This window comes from Otolemur garnettii, unplaced genomic scaffold (assembly GCF_000181295.1).
Source record: "Otolemur garnettii isolate 467f Iridium unplaced genomic scaffold, OtoGar3 scaffold00035, whole genome shotgun sequence".
NCBI lineage: Eukaryota > Metazoa > Chordata > Mammalia > Primates > Galagidae > Otolemur > Otolemur garnettii.
The window spans coordinates 6,108,911-6,126,455 of NW_003852430.1; the positions used below are offsets into that span (position 1 = coordinate 6,108,911).

The window sequence follows — 17,545 nt, forward strand, 5'->3', positions numbered from 1 at the left end:
GGTCAGCGCAGCCCCTGGGCCCTCCAGGTGCAGGGGCGCGTCCCCTTAGCTTCCGCGCCAGCGCGTGGCTCCAGCGTGGTCTCTCTATCCAGACTTTCCCGTGACCTGTTTCCTGCTTACTTTCAGAATGGCACATACCCCCTCCCAGCGTGGCCCTAACCATTCTCTCATCTTCCACGGCTTTCACTCGCGCCCTGGCACCCTAGGATCGCCGAACCGTGAGGATTCCCCGCCTCCCCTCCGCCGGTGTCTGCGGTGCCTCGGTGCCTCTGCTGAGGCCCGGGCCGGGGCTGCCCTTCCCTTCATCTTTGCTTAGTGAACTCCAGCTGTCAAGGCGCAGCGCAAATTCTTCTGTAAAGCTGTCTCCACCACTCCCAGCTTGTTGGTCCTATTTCTCTTCTAACACTTTTCACACGGAATTTCGTATTCCCAGGATCTTGTCTAACACAGAATAGCCGATCATTTCTTTTTGTTTTTTTCCTTTCTTACTTTCTCTTTCAATGGCTACTGAATAATCAAAATACAATTTATCGGACTTTTCTATCTCAGGTTCTGTCTCTCTGTAATCCTTTCAGACCTATTTTAGCCTTGGCAAAAGACGGGATTGTTGAGCAGTAGACGCATGTCATCGATGCAAATACAGTTGTGAGATGTAAGCTTTGACGCGCTGGGTTTACATTTAGCTGGGAATCACATCCTGGTACAAAAAGAGAATTCGTTTTTTAAAAAAATATATTTCTAGGCTTTTTCTTTCTTAAAATCTATTCTGATAGAGGAGCTACACCTGAAAAATTGAGATAGGCCAGTTTGCCTAACACATTTTCAGCAGATAAGTTGAAGAAACTGAAAGCATTCTGAAATGGTTCAAAGCAAAATTGCCTTAAATTCTATGCCTACATTGTTCTTTCCACCTTAATGAAAAAATGCTGAATAGGGACACAGTTTCTTTTTCTTCCTTCATGGGTTAATGGCACTACAAATGATAGGAATGCATATAATTAATTCCATTTATTCTATTCATATATTCATTCATGAGCTAGTTATCAACCCATTATCACCACTTTTCATGGTAGGATTATTGAGTCCAGGTATTGTGTGAATCTTTGGGTTTGCCTTTAAATTCTAGGTACTCTAGGGTGATATGTGAGTAAGTTTATTACTGCTGCAGCGTGCACCGGGAGCACATTCCGACTAATCTAATTGTCTCCACGGGGTTGATTTTGCAGATACACTTCAACTCATTTATAGCTCAGGGTGCCAGGGATGCTGGGGGACAATAAAGACCTAGTACTGCTATTGGTGTGTTTGGCTGTGTGGGGGCATGTTTCCAGAGTCTTCTCGGAATTAATACTATTTCCAAGGGATTTCTCTTTTCAGTGAGTTTAAGATTGTTAAGACACCAGAAAAAGAAGACAAGCTTCTCTTTGACTAAACATTTAAATGCAAAATCACTCAGGATACACTAAAAATGGCAACAAAAATTGGGATAAGTGTTAAAACTCACTCCCAACATTAGTTGGTTTTAGTGAATTGGGTGGTGTAGAGGTTCACATGGTAACATTACCATCACAAATGGTAGCAGTAAAACAGAAATGAATTTTATATATCTTTTTCCCCAACTATGTGTGAGCTGTGTTATATTTTATCCATTGCTCATTCATTACTGCATAATTTGTGAGGCAAATTAAACTTAGATCTACAGCCGTCAGATAAATGGTTCACCCTCTTGCAGCTTGTGGTTCCCTGGACATACTGTTTTTGTTTTGTTTTTTTTTTTCTCGGAATACAGACAAGTTTATTGACAAATAAGGTACACATACCCTACACAGGTATCACTGGGAATATCCCTTCCTCCCTGCCCCATTCTTCTCTAGAAAGAGGCTGAGGCAAGAGAACTGCTTGAGCTCAAGAGCCCTTTGGGCTTCTAGAAAAGGGCTTCTGGCATTTTCTTGTTGGAAACCCTGGAGGTGTGCTGGCTAGGCTCTCAGCTTCTCATGTCCACACCTGCCTGTCCCTCTGGGCCATGGAAGAAGGGCTATAAGCTCCTGCTCAGTCATTCACGTCCAGACCAAATTCTGGATACAACTCTTTGGTGGTGACACCTCGGATGACGGCTAGTTTGCCCAGCAGCATCTGCCCTATATCCTTGATGTCATTGTACTCATGGAGCTGGGCAATGTGGTCCTCCAGTTCATCCACGCTGTAGCCTTCAGATATTAATTGGGAGATCTCCTTGTCCAGCATGTCCTCCTTCTCCTTCCGTTTCTGAATGTCTAGGAGCAGAGATTCTTCACCAGTCCCATCAGCCTGGCCAGGCTTTGGAGATGGTTGAGGGGATCTGAAGGTGCCACGGTAACTTCGGTTAAGTCCTGGTTCAGCCCTGGAGAGAAATCTCCTGAGGCCTGGAGTCCGAGGCCCCGGGGTGGGGGATTGAGTGGCGCAAGAGGGTCCAGGGCGGTGCCGGAGAGTGGCTTCTCAGGTCCTTCAGGAACTAGAATTCCTTGAAGGAGGCCGCGATCTCACCGAAAGCTGCGCGCGCACCTAGCAAGAGCCGACATACTGTTTTTATTCCTTTTTTGTTTTTGCTGATTTTGTTCCCTCTGCTGAAGTCTGCCAACCTCCTGCTCAGTTGGTGGGGCTCAGAGCAGGGGTCCCTGACACCAGGATGTTTTCCTCCTGCCCTCAGGCTGGGTTAGGTGGCTCTCCACGACATAGTTCTACTGCTGTGTCTTTCCGTCCCATTTTAATAATAATTTGTCCATGTGTCAGTTTCACTATTAGGTTTTGAGCACCATGAAATTGGAGGCTGTTCTTTATTATCTGGGCCTCACACTGTGTCTCCCTTCTGATAGCAAATACCGTATACGTGTTTGTAGAAAGAATCAATGAAGCTGATGGAAATCTAGATTAAAAAGAATATCACCCATCTTTTATAAACACGTCTGAATCACTGCATCAAACTACTATATTTAGTTGTAAATACAAGCAAGGTCTCTTGTCCTTTAGTTATTTAAAGGGTATCTTTTTTAAAACCAAAGGTGGAGGTAAATTAAAAAGCATAGTGAAAGTTGCTCAGTGTAAATTGCTTCCCCCCAAAATCTCTAGAGCTCATATTTAATAAAGATAAGTTACTCAATCAACAGTCGTTCCGTGTGGAAGGCCATTTGTACATAAATCACTTTGTTTAGCTTGGATCTAACAATGATAGGACATAATTGATCTTTAAAAGTTTTATGAAGAATCACAGACTGTGAAATTAAAGGCGGTTGAATTGTCCAACTTTGCCTTTCCATCAAGCAGACACCTGTTTTCTTGGTGTCTTACATGTATTATTGACTAGTCCATTAATTACCTCTGTCTCCCAATAATTAACCTCCTGTTACTTCCTAGTTTATATTGGGAAGACCTACCAGGGTTTTCTAATCTGATAAACTGCCAGGTAAGGGTTCCCCCCTGACTCCCCACAAATGTTTAAAGAAGTCATGGAAGAGGTTTGTTATGTATTTTGGCTCACGATTGGCAAACTATTTCATCATTTCGCCCTATAAATTGGGCGGTGTTGACATGTGGGATAAGAGGTGGAAAATGTCAATAAGCCAGGTTTACTCTATTTCTCTCAATCAACAATCTGTCCTTTGACATTTATTTTCCAATTATTCATAAACATCATCATTGTCCTTGGAAAAGAGAATAGTTGTGGTGAAATGGAAAGTGCACAGTAGTCAAAACTTGTAATTGAAATCTCTGAAGTGTATTGTACGTTTTTGAATTTGTCCCACCCACTGACTGTCATGATCCTTGAGGGCATCTATATTAGTTTCCTATTGCTGCTGCTATAAATTTAGTATCACAAAATGTGTGGCTTAAGACAAGGCAAATTTACTAGTTTACTTCCAGAGGTCGGAAGTCCAAGATGGGTTTCACTAAGCTAATATCAAGGTGTCAGCAGGATTCCTTCTGGAGAGTAAGCAAAGAATCCATTTCTGTACTTATTCAAGCTTCTAGGGACCACCTGCATTCATCGGCTCATGCCACATTTCTCCATGTTCAAAACCAGCAGCCACATCATTTTGCTTACATTACATTTGGCCCACCTGAATGATCCAAAATAATTTCCCCATCTCAAGGCTCTTAACTTAATTGCATCTGCAAAATCCCCTTTGCCATATGCGTTGGGAGTCCCTGAGACCACTCCCAGGTTTATTTCTTTGTTAGGAGGACTCACAGGATTCATTAGCACATAGTCATTCTCAATCTGACCGTAGTCATAGTTACCATTTGTTATGGGAAAAAAAAAAAATCAAAGCAAAGTCAACCGAGAGAAAAGGCACCTGGGCAAAGTCTGGAAGAAACCAAGTGTGAGATTTCAAGAGTTCCTGTCAGTGGGGACACCCAGCATGTGCTTGATTCCCCTGGGAATGAGCTGTGACAACTCAGGTGAAATGTTATTAATATAAGCAACTCACAGGAGTCTTTGTGCCTGCGTTTTCATTGGGACTGGTTTTCACTGGAATGCTCACCATGCACCAAAATTCCAGACCCCCAGAGGAAAACAGTGTTCAACATGCTCCGTATTGTTTGTACATATATTTAAGGAGCAGTGAGCAGCTCTTCTCAGTGAATGCTGAGAACCCTCCTACGTCTAAATTCCTGGGCGCTATCTCGTGGGGTGGACCTGGTTCCTACTCGACTGAGCTAGAAAGTTCAACCGAGGCCTGGTGGTCATTAATGGAAAGCAAAAGTGAGTGGAAACTGGAAATAAAACTGGAGCAGCACAGGCAGGGTGGGTAACCCGCACCAGTTTCAGGGTAACAGAGGAGGAGTTTATTTAAGAAGAACTAAGAGAAAGTTTAGGGCACCTCCAGAGAGTTGAAGTGGGTCCTGCTCGAAAGAGGTGAGAGAGCCTCTCTCTGTGGCCCTGCAGAGGTGTGAATGCCCTATTCCTGCTTGAAACTGGTTGTGAGTCTTTCCCTGGCCTCTCTGAGCCCCAGGCTCTATGGCCCTTTTCTATGGGTCATCATTCTGCCCATCGCATCCTTATTTTATTTTCATTTTAAATTCACAGTTCTAGCCCAGTGTTTTGAATTTGGTGAGTGTACAGGAAATGCCTATGTGGACCATCATTTGCCGTATTCTCTGTGGCTTGGGCTTGCTAAATGGCATAGAGCATCTGCCCAGAAGCTGATAGAAAATCTGTTTTGATCCCTTCCTTTTTCTCGTCCTCTGCGTGTCGTCAGTCACCAAGTCCTGTTGATTCCGTCTCTGAGCATTGCTCAATGCTGCCACCCTATTCCCACTGTAGCGTGGGCCACCATAATGTCTTGACTCTCTTTGTCTATAAGCTCTGGGCTGGTTTCAGGGTTCTAGTTTTGCTTCTTTGCAATCCATTCTTGAGCTAGAAACACATGTATTCTTGAAGCATATTCACAGCAAATAGTGTTATTACTTTTAAAACCCCTTCAATGGTTCCTGTCTGTTTCTCCAGACTCATATTTTTCCCTCAGTATTTGAAGAGATAGGATCTTTCTAGGTTTCTCAGGCTGGACTCAAGGTCCTGGGCTCAAACAAGCCCCCAACCTCAGGCTCCCAAGTAGCTGGGGCTGCAGGCACAAGCCACTGCACAGGGCTTAGTTTCTGCCCTCTTTCTCCTTGCATTCTTTATAGTTTCCAGTTACGCCGAATTTCTCTTGGTTCCTCGAATAGAACATGCTCCCTCTTACTTGCAGGCCCTTCCATGAGTTAGTTCCTTTGTACCACACTTTTCCCTCTGTCCAGTTAATTCTGATTATCCCTTTAGTTGGGTCTCAGTGCAAACATTTCTTTCTCTGGGAGACCTTACCAGACATCTGAATAGGTTAGGACTCCTGCCTACTGCTGTGCACCTCTGCTTTCCCCATCATTAGCTCATCCCCAAAGTCATGATTTTGTGCCTTCCCTGCTGGATTATATATTCATCACGGTAGAGACTCTGCCTATTTTGTTTGCTGTTTTATTACTAACATCTAGCACGTGGAATGGAATTGAGCATCCTAAGTTTTCAATGAACATTTCTAAACGAGTGAATGAATTAGTACTTGTAGCTTTTAAGAGTTCTTGTATGGCTGCTGTGGAAAATAGTCAAGTGGTTTCTAAAAGTTAAACATAGAGTTACCATAGGACCCAGCAATTCCACTCCTAGGTATAGACCCAAGAGAAATTAAAACATATTACATAAAAAGCTTGCATGAAAAGCTTAAAGAAGTACTATTAATAACAGCCCCCAAACCACCCAAGTCATAAATGGGTAAATAAAATATAGCATCATACAATGGAATATTTTCTGGCAATAAAAAAAGGAATGGAGTACTGATAAATACTGTCACATGATAAACCTTGAAAAACGTGCTAGGTGCCAAATACCAGTTACCTAAGACCCCTTATTTATTATCTGATAACTTTTATAGGAAATGTCCAGAATAAACACAAAGAAGTAGATTCGTGATTCCCCAGTGCTTGGGCAGTTGGGAAGAAATGGGGAGTGACCACTAATAAGTATGGCATATCTTTTTGAGGTAATCACAACGTTCTAAAGCTGATTGTGATGACCGTTGCACAGTTCTGTGAACATGTTAAAAACCATTGAATTGTGCAGAAGTTGGGAATTGTACAGTGATATGTGAATTACAGGTCAATGAAACTGTCATTAAAAAAAGGAGAATTGAAAACCATCCAAGGTATCGTTCAACTTTGAAAGAGAGATGATGTCTAATTTAGACTGAAAACATTTGGTTGAATGAGTGAAGGGCCTATTCTCTTCCTCAGACTGCTGCGTTCTGTATTGACTGCAATGTCTGGTCAGCCAGTTAACTTCACAACTCGTCACATGCCTACTTTGCCTTGAGATGGCCACTGTACTTTGGTACGGAGCAGAAGGGCTTTATGTATATTTTGTCATGCAAAATATTAAAAGAAGAAATGAGTATAAGGGTTAAGATTTAATACAATTAGCATATATAGATTTTTTTACTGATTCATCAAAGACAGTTTTAAGTAAAACTATCTCTTCCTCCTCCTCTGTCCCTGTCACTGCAGTGTGTAGGACAGAAGAATGAAGTGACTGACTCAGACTAAGGTGCCCATAGTTTAACTCACTATTTCTTCTGCACTGTAAGTGCCATTTAAACCCAGTGAAGAAGCCAAGTATCTTCTTATTATGAAATAATTTTGACATGATGATTCCCCTGAAAGGATCTTAAGGAATCATAACAGGTGTATAGGCCACAGTGTAAGAATTGCTGTCTTAAGTGATTTAAAATCACAGAAGCCTTAGTAACAAGGATCCAGAGTGTGTCTAAAGCTCTCCCTGATATTAGGTTATGGGTGCTAACTTCTAGTGTTGATAATCATCTCAATCAAGTCGGAAACAATTTGGTCAAGTTTCTTCCTAATATGGTACACTTCTAATTAGGCAGACAACATCACTAATTGTTAAAAAATTAGCATTTCCTTACTTTTCTTTGTTACCTGATATATTAACAGCAGTTGCTTCAACCCTATGTTATGTCAGATCTTAATTCTTTTTTCTTTCCTTCTCTCTTATCTAGAATAGTAAAATAATGTGGTCAAGGAGGTAGAGGGGGACAGAGGCTATACAGTAAGTAACTCTCCATGGTCTAAGAAGTTCACAAGACTCTGCTCTGGTATCTTTTCTTAGGGGTTTTCTGGATGATTTACAGTGAGAGACTGGAGGTGGATTGGAACATATTCTGGCTGCTCTATATCGGGGAACTGAGAGGCCAGCCACTAGATTCTTGATTCGAGTTTAAAAGATGCCATTCAGAGCATAGTTGCAGGCATAGTTCGCCTCAGTCCATGAATAATTCTCTCAACAATGATATAAGGGAGAAACTGCCAAACTGTCCCATAACTTGCATTTAAGTTTTTAGATATCGCTACTTTGTAATTTGTGACAACATTAAAGGAAAACGCACCAGTGATGGGTGGGAGTTTTGCAATGTTTTGACATCATCTTTGTTAGCTTTTCACTATACCTTTCTCTGGGGAACACTGAAATATTTCTTGGTGTTGCAGAAGAGTTCTCAGCATGGCCAGGTGGCATTTAAAGAGCCTAACGAGAAAGATGACTTGGCTCTGAGTGGCAATGTGGAAAGACACATTGCAGCTGCCCTGTCTCAGAGGGTCTGGAAGGAAACCGACACTCTCCATTCTTGCCCAGGGCTGTGGTGTCATCACTGCCTCTCAGGATCCACCTTCCTCAAGGAGCAGTCATGTTCTCTCTTCATCTGTTCAAGTGGGTGCTTGGCGTGCAGGAAGAGAGGCTTCCTCTCCCTCAAGGATCTTGCTATCTTTGGCACAGTTGTTGTTTGGTGGTGGTGGTGCCAGGACTCGGCTGTTACATGACAGGCTTCAACACAGTGAATCCATCGTTATTGTTTTTTCTTTTTGAAATACCCATCCGACTTTGCGCTTCCTCTTTAAAAATGAAGGCTGTTTCATAATAGTTATTATCAGGAGTAAAAACCAATCACATGTCTCAGCAAATACGAGGTGGCCATAAAGTTTGTGTGCAATTTAAAAATAGTTGTCTATCATAGATATCATTTCATATTTGATCATGTCAGAAGAATTGTCAAAAGAAAAAGTCTTAGTGCCCATAGCACAGTGGTTATGGCACCAGCTGTGTACACCAAGGGTGGCAGGTTCAAACCCAGCTCTGGCCAACTAAACAACTGCAGCCAAAAAATAGCTGGGCATTGTGGTGGGTGCCTGTAGTCCCAGCTACTTGGGAGGCTGAGGCAAGAGAATCACTTAAGTCCAAGAGTTTGAGGTTGCTGTGAGCTGTGATGCCAGGGCACTCTATCCAGGGTGACGTATTGAGACTCTGTCTCAAAAAAAAAAAAAAAAGAAAAAGAAAAAGAAAAAGTTTTGATTTTTCACAATGTTCATTTAGATGGGAACAAATTCTAGATTTCTTTTTTTTTTTTTAGATTTCTTAAAAATATCACCTTTTGGAAATATAGCATTCAGAATATGCTGATTGGCCTTAGCTTTTCAAAGTGCTTAAAAGGACAGATATGTACACATGTATGTGCACACACACATACACACACACGCACACACACACGTGAACACACACACACGCACACACACGTGTACACACACACACTCACACGCTGACTTCATTATTTCCAGCTTTCCTCTGTCCAGGAGGACAGGAGCCCTCAAGCCCTCAGAAAAATACTTTGTGGAAACCCAGGAGATTGCTTTTCACGTAAGTGTTATTTGAAATTTCCTGTGGACTGTGGATCTGAAACCTTGGGGTCAGGGTGAGAATTTGTGATCTACAGATCTTGACCCTGCTTCCTACAAAAACCACAAATTAATTTTGGTAGAATTCATCACCGTGGGATAAATATACACTTTGTTTGTTATCTGGATCCCTTGTGTCCAGATAAAACTCATGATTAAATTCAGAAAAATTCCTTGTTTTTGATAATCAAGTTAAACCTTTTATGCCTGATACTGTTATTCACAATCTAAATTGATTCTAAGTTAAGACACTATCATAAGAAAACTCCAACTTTTTTTTTAAAAAAAAAAAAAGAAGAAAAGAACACTCCAACTCTGTAAGATTTGTAGACTGGTATTTAAAATATGGTGTCATTGCCACTGGTTGGGGCCTGGGACCAGTTGGTCTCCAGCCCTGGTTTATCTAGGTTCTGGAAGTGGATGCTATGCTGTTATCCCGCTCAAGAACAATTGCTTTTAGGTGCTTGACGGCTATTTACTTTAGCAGAAAGGAGAGAGGGAGAGTCTTTGAGAGAGTAAAGCAGTCTTCTTAGAAGGACAGATCTTAGAAGTAGATGGATAGATCTTAGTCTTTGGCAGAGCTTGGTAATCTTCAGCAGAAAGATGCCCTGCTGGCATTCTGCAGGCAGGAGAGAGGACAGAGTCAGAGTAAGCAGGTCTGTGATAGAATGTGCATGCCCCCGAATGCCTTCTCCTCCAGCCTAATGTAAGGCTGATCTCGTGCCTCTCAACGCCACAGGTGTAGAGACTGCCAATTCACTAATACTCTCATCTCGGAAGCTCTTTCATGCTTTTGTTATGAGAGTAAAATCCCTCTCCACACCCTTTTCACCAAGGTGTTCCATTATTGAGCTACGGATGTTACTTATAACTCTCACTCCTCCTAGCCAGAGGCTATACGGGCTGCTACAATATGGCTGAAGCTAATTTATGGTTTTAAAGAAGGGGAAAACCAGAACAAATTCATGTCCTCCCTTTGTATATAGTTGCCATTGTATGAAAAAGCTTCCACAGCAATATGCTAATAAGAGGATGGTAAGAACACAAGCTGCTTAAAGTTCGTGGCTCCTCTGACCTTTACTAAAGACCCAAACTAACAATCAGTTAGTTTTGCCAGTTACATGACCTTGGACTAAGTCACCTGTTTCTTCAACTGTGAACTGGGAATAATAATAGTGTTATCACAGAGAATTATATAGGGATTAGATGAATAAATACAATAATGCCCGAGGACAGTGCCTGATACACAATAATTACCACACAATACTTAGTTGTTGCAATTGAGATGATACTAGATGTCCAAGCAAAGGATCAGTAGAGAGGAGGTGAGAGAGAAGACAGCAGATGAGACGGACAGACAGACAGACAGACGGATCTTCCCCTAGCAGGGAGGGGAGAGAAGTTGCTGGGCCACAACTGATTTGGTCCCGGCATTCACTCCTTTTTGGAAACTAACTCTCTTAAGTGGATGGAGGGTTTTCTTGAAGACAGTGTGGTTCACAGAGGCAGGCCTCATTTGGGGCACTGCAACCCCCCAGCCTTGTCCCTGGAATCTGCGGAATCCTGGACATGAGGAATAATCTCAGCCAAGATTATGAGAATTTTAGCACTGATTAGTGAAGACCAGTGAACCAGGACCAGGGGTGGTTTGAGATGTTCCTCCTCCTTCTCGGTGTATTCTTAAGAGAGGGAAAACTCAGTGGGCTGGGTACTTGGAATTGGGTTTAGGTTTGTTTCAAGGTAATAAAGAAATTCAATGTTTTCTGTGCACGTGGATTGTGAACTCAGATTTATATCCACTGCATTAATTTGTTCTTGTAATTATATTGCTTACAGATGTGTTCTTAGCTGTTCCATATATATATGTCCCGTTTTAAGAAATGTATCATATCTTTAATGTCAGGACCATTTAAAAAGCTCTACCACAATCCTCCATTGTGCCGAGATGTAACCAAATCCCTTCACTAAGTTATATGACACAAAACATTTTTGGTTTTCTTGTGTATTTTTTTTTTTTTGAGTCTCTGTCACCCTGGGTAGTAGAATGCTGTGGCATCCTAGCTCACAGCAACCTCAAACTCTTAGGCTCAAGCGATCTTCTTGGCTCAGCTTCCTAAGTAGCCATAGACTATAGGCACCCACCACAATGCCTAGCTAGTTTTTCTAGTTTTAGTACAGAGAGGGTCTTGCTCTTGCTCACACTGGTCTTAAACTCATGAGCTCAGGTGAGCCACCCACCTCAGCCTACCAGAGTGCTGGGATTACAGGTGTGAGCCACTGCATTAGTCTTTTTTTATTTTTTTTTAATTGTTATTAAATGATAACTATGTACATTAATGCAATTCTGGGGTACAGGGTGGTGTTTTCATATACAATTTGAAATATTTTCATCAAACTGGTTAACATAGCTTTCATGTCATTTTCTTAGTTATTGTGTTAAGACAATCATATTCTACTTTTAGAAAGATTCACTTATACCCTTGTAAGATAAACCATAGAAGTGATCCCTCCATTCACCCTCCCTCCACCCATTCCCCTACCCCTCTTCATCCTCCCTCCCTGCATAGTTAGGCTGTTATTAGGTTATAGATTTCATATGAAAGCTAAAAATTAATTTCATAATAGGGCTGTGTACATTGGATACTTTTTCTTTCATTCCTGTGACACTTTGCTAAGAAGAACACTTTCCAGCTCCATCCATGTGAACATGAAGGACGTAAGGTCTCCATCTTTCTTTATGGCTGCACAGTATTCCATGGTGTACATATAGCACAGTTTGTGTTATCCACATTCGTGGATCGATGGGCCCTTGGGCTTCTTCCATGACCTGGAAATTATGAATTGGGCTGCTATAAACATTCTGATACAAATATTTTTGTTGTAATGTGATTTTTGGTCTGCTGGGTATATACCTAATAAAGGAATTGCAGGATCGAATGGCAGGTCTATTTTTAGTTCTCTAAATGTTCTCCAGATGTCTTTCCAAAGGAATGTATTAGTTTACATTCCCACCAGCAGTGTAGAAGTGTTCCCTTTTCTCCACATCCACACCAACATCTCTGGTTTTGGGATTTTGTGATATGGGCTAATCTTACTGGGGTTAGGTGGTACCTCAAAGTAGTTTTAATTTGCATTTCTCTGATGATTAAGGATGGAGAGCATTTTTTAATATATCTGTAGGCCATGCACCTATCTTCTTTAGAGAAATTTCTATTCAAGTCCCTTGGACTGCATTAGTCTTGACACAAAACTTTTGTTGAAGTTTGGTCTTTGCTCCAAATGAATACTGTCACTCAGAGCTCTGTGAGATGCAATGTAGAATGAATGGATTATATGGTGCAGTTTTGGCAGTAAAGAAAGAGCAGAAGGGAACTTCTGCACGATGAGAATGTAAGTGGTTAAGGTGGTTATAAGCAGTTAAGGTCAGCTCTGTTCAAACAGCTGCACAGGGCAGACAGGCTGCAAAGGGGGTGATGACTGGATCCATAACTAGGGAGGCTTCTGTGGAAATTGCAAGATGCTGTATTGTAATAATGATTTCCATGTTATTGCTAATGACTCTGATGTTGATTTTGGTATTTTTTTTCCCTTCAAGTATACTGCCAAAAATCTAGGCTTTTTTTTAAAAGAGTATGGAAAATATTGCTTGTATTATTTCAGGATAATTATATCTTTTTTTTTTTTTTTTTTTTTTGGTTGCAGCCATCATCGTTGTTTGGCAGGCCCGGGCTGGGGATTTGAACCCACCACCTTAGGTGTATGTGGCTGGTGCCTTAGCCACTTGAGCCACAGGCGCTGAGCCAGGATAATTATATCTTAAAAAAAAAAATTATTGTGTGAGGTAGTTAAATGGCAGGTTGTTGATTATTTCAACATCATCTTATTGGGCCAAAAAGAGGCATCATCTCAACTGGATCACCTAAACACCTCCTGCCTGCAGTCAAGCAGCCAGTAGACCTTCAGTAAGTAGCAGTGACGATAGAGACTGCTGGCTTGACTTCTAACACCTCCACCCTCCTCAGATTTCTGTGTTAAGGAGACAACAAGCCCAGGACACACAGACTGTGTATACACAAGCTTCTTAGTTGCCTCAGGGTCACTTGGCCCCAACTCCCACAGGCGTGGTGCAGATGTGGAGCCAGGTAGACACTGTGCACACAGGGTTTGTACGTATCACTGCTGAGGACTCCTGAGTTTAGAAAACCTTTATGTTTATAAGGGGTTCTGATAAACCCATCCAGTCTTTTCCCTAAGGAAGACACTACCTTATTAGTTTGGAATATAAGAAAATCGCCCCTGGAGATGCAGGGAGATGTTATTAACCTGAAGGGACTAAATAAATCTGCTTTCTGACCAGAAGAGTAATACTCTCTCTAGCTTCTATGGCTGTCCGTTATGTGAATAACCTTGGAAAAAAATTGTGATTGAGCAATTATCTCTATGTATTACCCTGGGTTTAATGCTGTGACAGGCATGATAGGGGCCATCAGACCTGCATTCGAATTTGAGTTCTGCTCTGTAAAATGAGCAATAATGTTTTCCTCTTTGTAGAGCTATTGAAATAATTAGAGTGTACATTTGTGTTACACCTAACACAATCGCATGTTATAAAATTTGGGATTACTTAAGGATGTGAGTAATAGAAAATTTGATCAGCAGTCACTTAAACTATAGGATTTAATTTTTTCCTGCATAACAACAAGGCCAGAAATAGACCTCCCAGACCTGGCCTGGCTCCTCTCTCATGCTGCCGGGGGTAGATAGGCTGGAGCTACCTTCCTTAGCATGTGTTTCTGGTCATTTATGGTCACAAATGGTTGCTGTTCCTCTAGGCTTAAATCTGTGTTGTAGGAGGTAAGAGTTGTGGAAGAACTCAAGAGCCTTCTACTTGCAAACTTTGCATTTTTATTCTGTAGGGAACATCCTTCTCAGGGACGCCCTTCACACATTAATTGGCAGATTCTGGTTACATGGCTACTCTCAGCTGGGGGATTGGATATTTGTAGGTAGGATTTAACACATTTACCACAAACAAAATGAAAATCCTGCTAAAAATGAAAAAGGTGGGATAGATACTGGCTCACCAACAGGCAGTGTCTGCCATAGACATGCTCTGTGTTCAAGCTGGTCATTTTCTAATATGGTCCTTCGGGGACAATACAAACTTTCTGTCCTGGCAGTCACAGATCCTAGTTGATGTACACTTTTTATTAAGCATTTATATTTAAACTTAACAAGGTTAATTCTACTTGATTCAGTGGTCAAAGGACAGATATATTCCCAGGTTCCAGATTTTGGACTTTGTGAATAGTGTATTTGGTGAACTCTAAAATGAAACAGAGTTAACATATCAGTTAATAGGCCTATTGGAAAGTCTTATTACCCCCAGCAAAGGTAGACGAATTATGGTATATTTTAATTTCCTCTTCTTCATTAACAGGTGCTATGGGGCATCTTCAGTGAATCGGCTCTCAGCATTTTGACTCTAAGCTTCTGTTTCCATCTTTATATTATAGAGAATTGGTCAGTTGGGTATCAAGTCATTCTGTGTAGCCTGGTTTCTTAGATGTAAATTAACCTGTAAATTTAGGAATATTTATTTTAGCCATTTTCTATCACAGAAATGTTACTAAAATGAATTTCTTGCTCCTTAGTGAACAGAAACCAAAAATAATTTATCCTAACTTTGGTGATTCAGAATCGCCTGTTACACATCAGTCATTAAAAAATTGTACAATTATAGATATTGATGTAAAACTCCTAGAGTCAACTTACCTCTTGATTATTTGTGTCTTTCTTATAAAATAGAACTTATTTTTGAGACCCTTTGAGCTAGTGCAATGGACCCTCTCAAGAGTCTTTACCATCCGTAAAGAAGTTATCAATGTACTCACTGTTGCTGCTCTTGGCCCTGACTTTTCATCCTTCTCCAAATAATTGTTCTGACATCTGTAAAATCTATAGTTGGACCACAAGCACCAATCTATGAACTTGTACCCACCCTCCCTTCTCATTTGTACCAATTTCATTAACAGAGTAGAAGGGGACTCTCCTTCATCCTTTCAAAGAATTTTAAATACACACACGCACACACACACACACACATTTATTTATTTATTTCTGGTGGTTTTATAGCTTTATTTGATGTGTCTGTCAATCACCAGTTAGTTCTCATCCACATTGACTGTCTGTATAGATTTTTGAAAGTGGTAACAGGTACATAGGGAACCAAAGTACAGAGCTGGTTTGGTGAATCTTCATCTTCATTATGTTTTCTGGACAACTACACATGGACACGGTGTGGAACATTCCTCACGCCTTTGGCCCAGACGGCTTTGTTGAGCCTGGTATCACTGCGCACATCTGGAGTCCCCATCTCTTTCATGGCAAATTTCCAGATCTCTCTGAGTGCCCGAGAGGCCCGCCTTGTGAAGCCCACTCCGTGGATGCACCTGTGAATGGTGATGGTGTGTTTTCACTCACCACCACGTTGATGGCAGCCTGGCCCTTCTTCTTTGTACCACCCTTCTTTGCCGGAGCCATTCTGCTGAGCCCAAGTTGGAAAGAAAAGAGTCAAAGAATTTTTAATATATTTTGAATGTGCTCACCCACAGCAGAACTCAGCAAACATTTTCTGTAATGGGCAGATAGTAAATATTTTAGTCTTTGTAGGCCACATATAGTTTCTATCACTGTTTTTTTTCTTCTTCTTCCCCCTCCCCCCAATCTTTGAGGGACAGACACGAGGCAGATTTGACCTGTGGCTGAAGTTTGCTGACTTTTGCTCCAAAACGTGCAATAGTTTATCATTAGAGCAGTGGTTTCCAAAATTTTTTGAAAGTGAATCCTTATCTTTAGAAAAAGATTTGAACCAGGCACAGTGGCTCATGCCTGTAATCCCAGCACTCTGGGAAGCCAAGGTGGGTGGATTGCCTGAGCTCATGAGTTCGAGACCAGCCTAAGCAAGAGCAAGACCCCATATCTAAAATATCGCTGGGTGTTGTGGCAGGCGCCTGTAATCCTAGCTACTTGGGAGGCTGAGGCAAGAGAATCACTTGAGCCCAAGAGCTTGAGGTTGCTGTGAGCTGTGACTCCACGGCACTCTATTAAGGGTGACCAAGTGAGACCAAGTTTGTCTCAAAAAACAAAACAACCCCCACCCTCCAAAAAGTAAAAAATGAAACTATACTCACAGCATAGGTATTTGTTTATACAATGTGTACTTGTTTTTATCAAACTAATGTGTTATGTACATTATAAAACATGCACAAAAATAGAAATTTTAAAAAATGAGATAAAATGTAGACATAAGTAGAAGCTTTAAAAGTCCTTTTTTATGCCCTCAGAGATCATCTTGTCCACTTTAGAGGAATTTGCATTTCCTCTGGGAGCTCTCTATTAGAGGGAAAGATGACACTTCTTACATGACACTGGCCCAGAACTTTCTAGAAGGTCTTAATATCAGCTTTTACCTTGAGTCTACTTAAGCCCATGGGAACTTGATTCATGGAGACCTGCCAGAATAAAGGTTGAAGAACATTATAAGGATAGACTTTAAAGAAAATCAGTTTTCTAAACCTATTCAGAGAATAGACTGTGATCAAAACTAAGTTCCTCAAGACCACAAAATTCTTCAGGATTATGATTTTTTTTTAATTTTTTGTTATTATTTTTTATTAAATCATAACTTTGTACATTGATTCATTTATAGGGTTCAGGGTACTGCTTCGATACACAATGTGAACTGCTTACATTAAACTAAGTAACACATCCATCACAATTATACTCATTTCTTAATAGTTTTGAAATGTACCATTACATCATGCACATTAGGCGAGGTCTCCCCCAAATACCCTCCCTCCTCCCAGGATCATGATTTGTTAACCTTTTTTTTTTTAACTGGTGAATAAATAGTCTTTTAATGTGACTCTGAGGCCACCTCTCAGGAAACAGCACACAGCCCAGATAAACATATTTACTTGTGAAACTGGACTGTTTGGTACTTGGAACATGGGGTACTTTCATATTCTTTCCTAAGAGCCATTACTGAACATACACATCCTGCATCAGGCCCCAAGATTCTTAACTTTGAGTTCATAGAGTCCATAAGTGGCTGCAGATAAATTTTATCATAACAATAACTACATTAAATTTTTTATGTGGAGTGTGTGTTTGTAATATGTACAAATTTCTGGGAATATGGCCATAAATACTTAGGAGACAGAAATCCCACCAG

General features: G+C 41.1%; 1 protein-coding gene across 1 annotated transcript; it reads right to left on the bottom strand.

Annotated features, from left to right (window-relative positions):
- Positions 1-1,786: 1,786 nt before the first annotated feature.
- LOC100953771 (DNA repair protein SWI5 homolog) lies at positions 1,787-15,852 on the bottom strand. The gene is given in 3 exon segments (XM_012805049.1): positions 1,787-2,426; positions 2,429-2,518; positions 15,762-15,852. Coding segments are annotated over 3 exon segments (558 nt in total). The 3' UTR covers positions 1,787-2,049.
- Between the last annotated feature and the right edge of the window lie 1,693 nt (positions 15,853-17,545).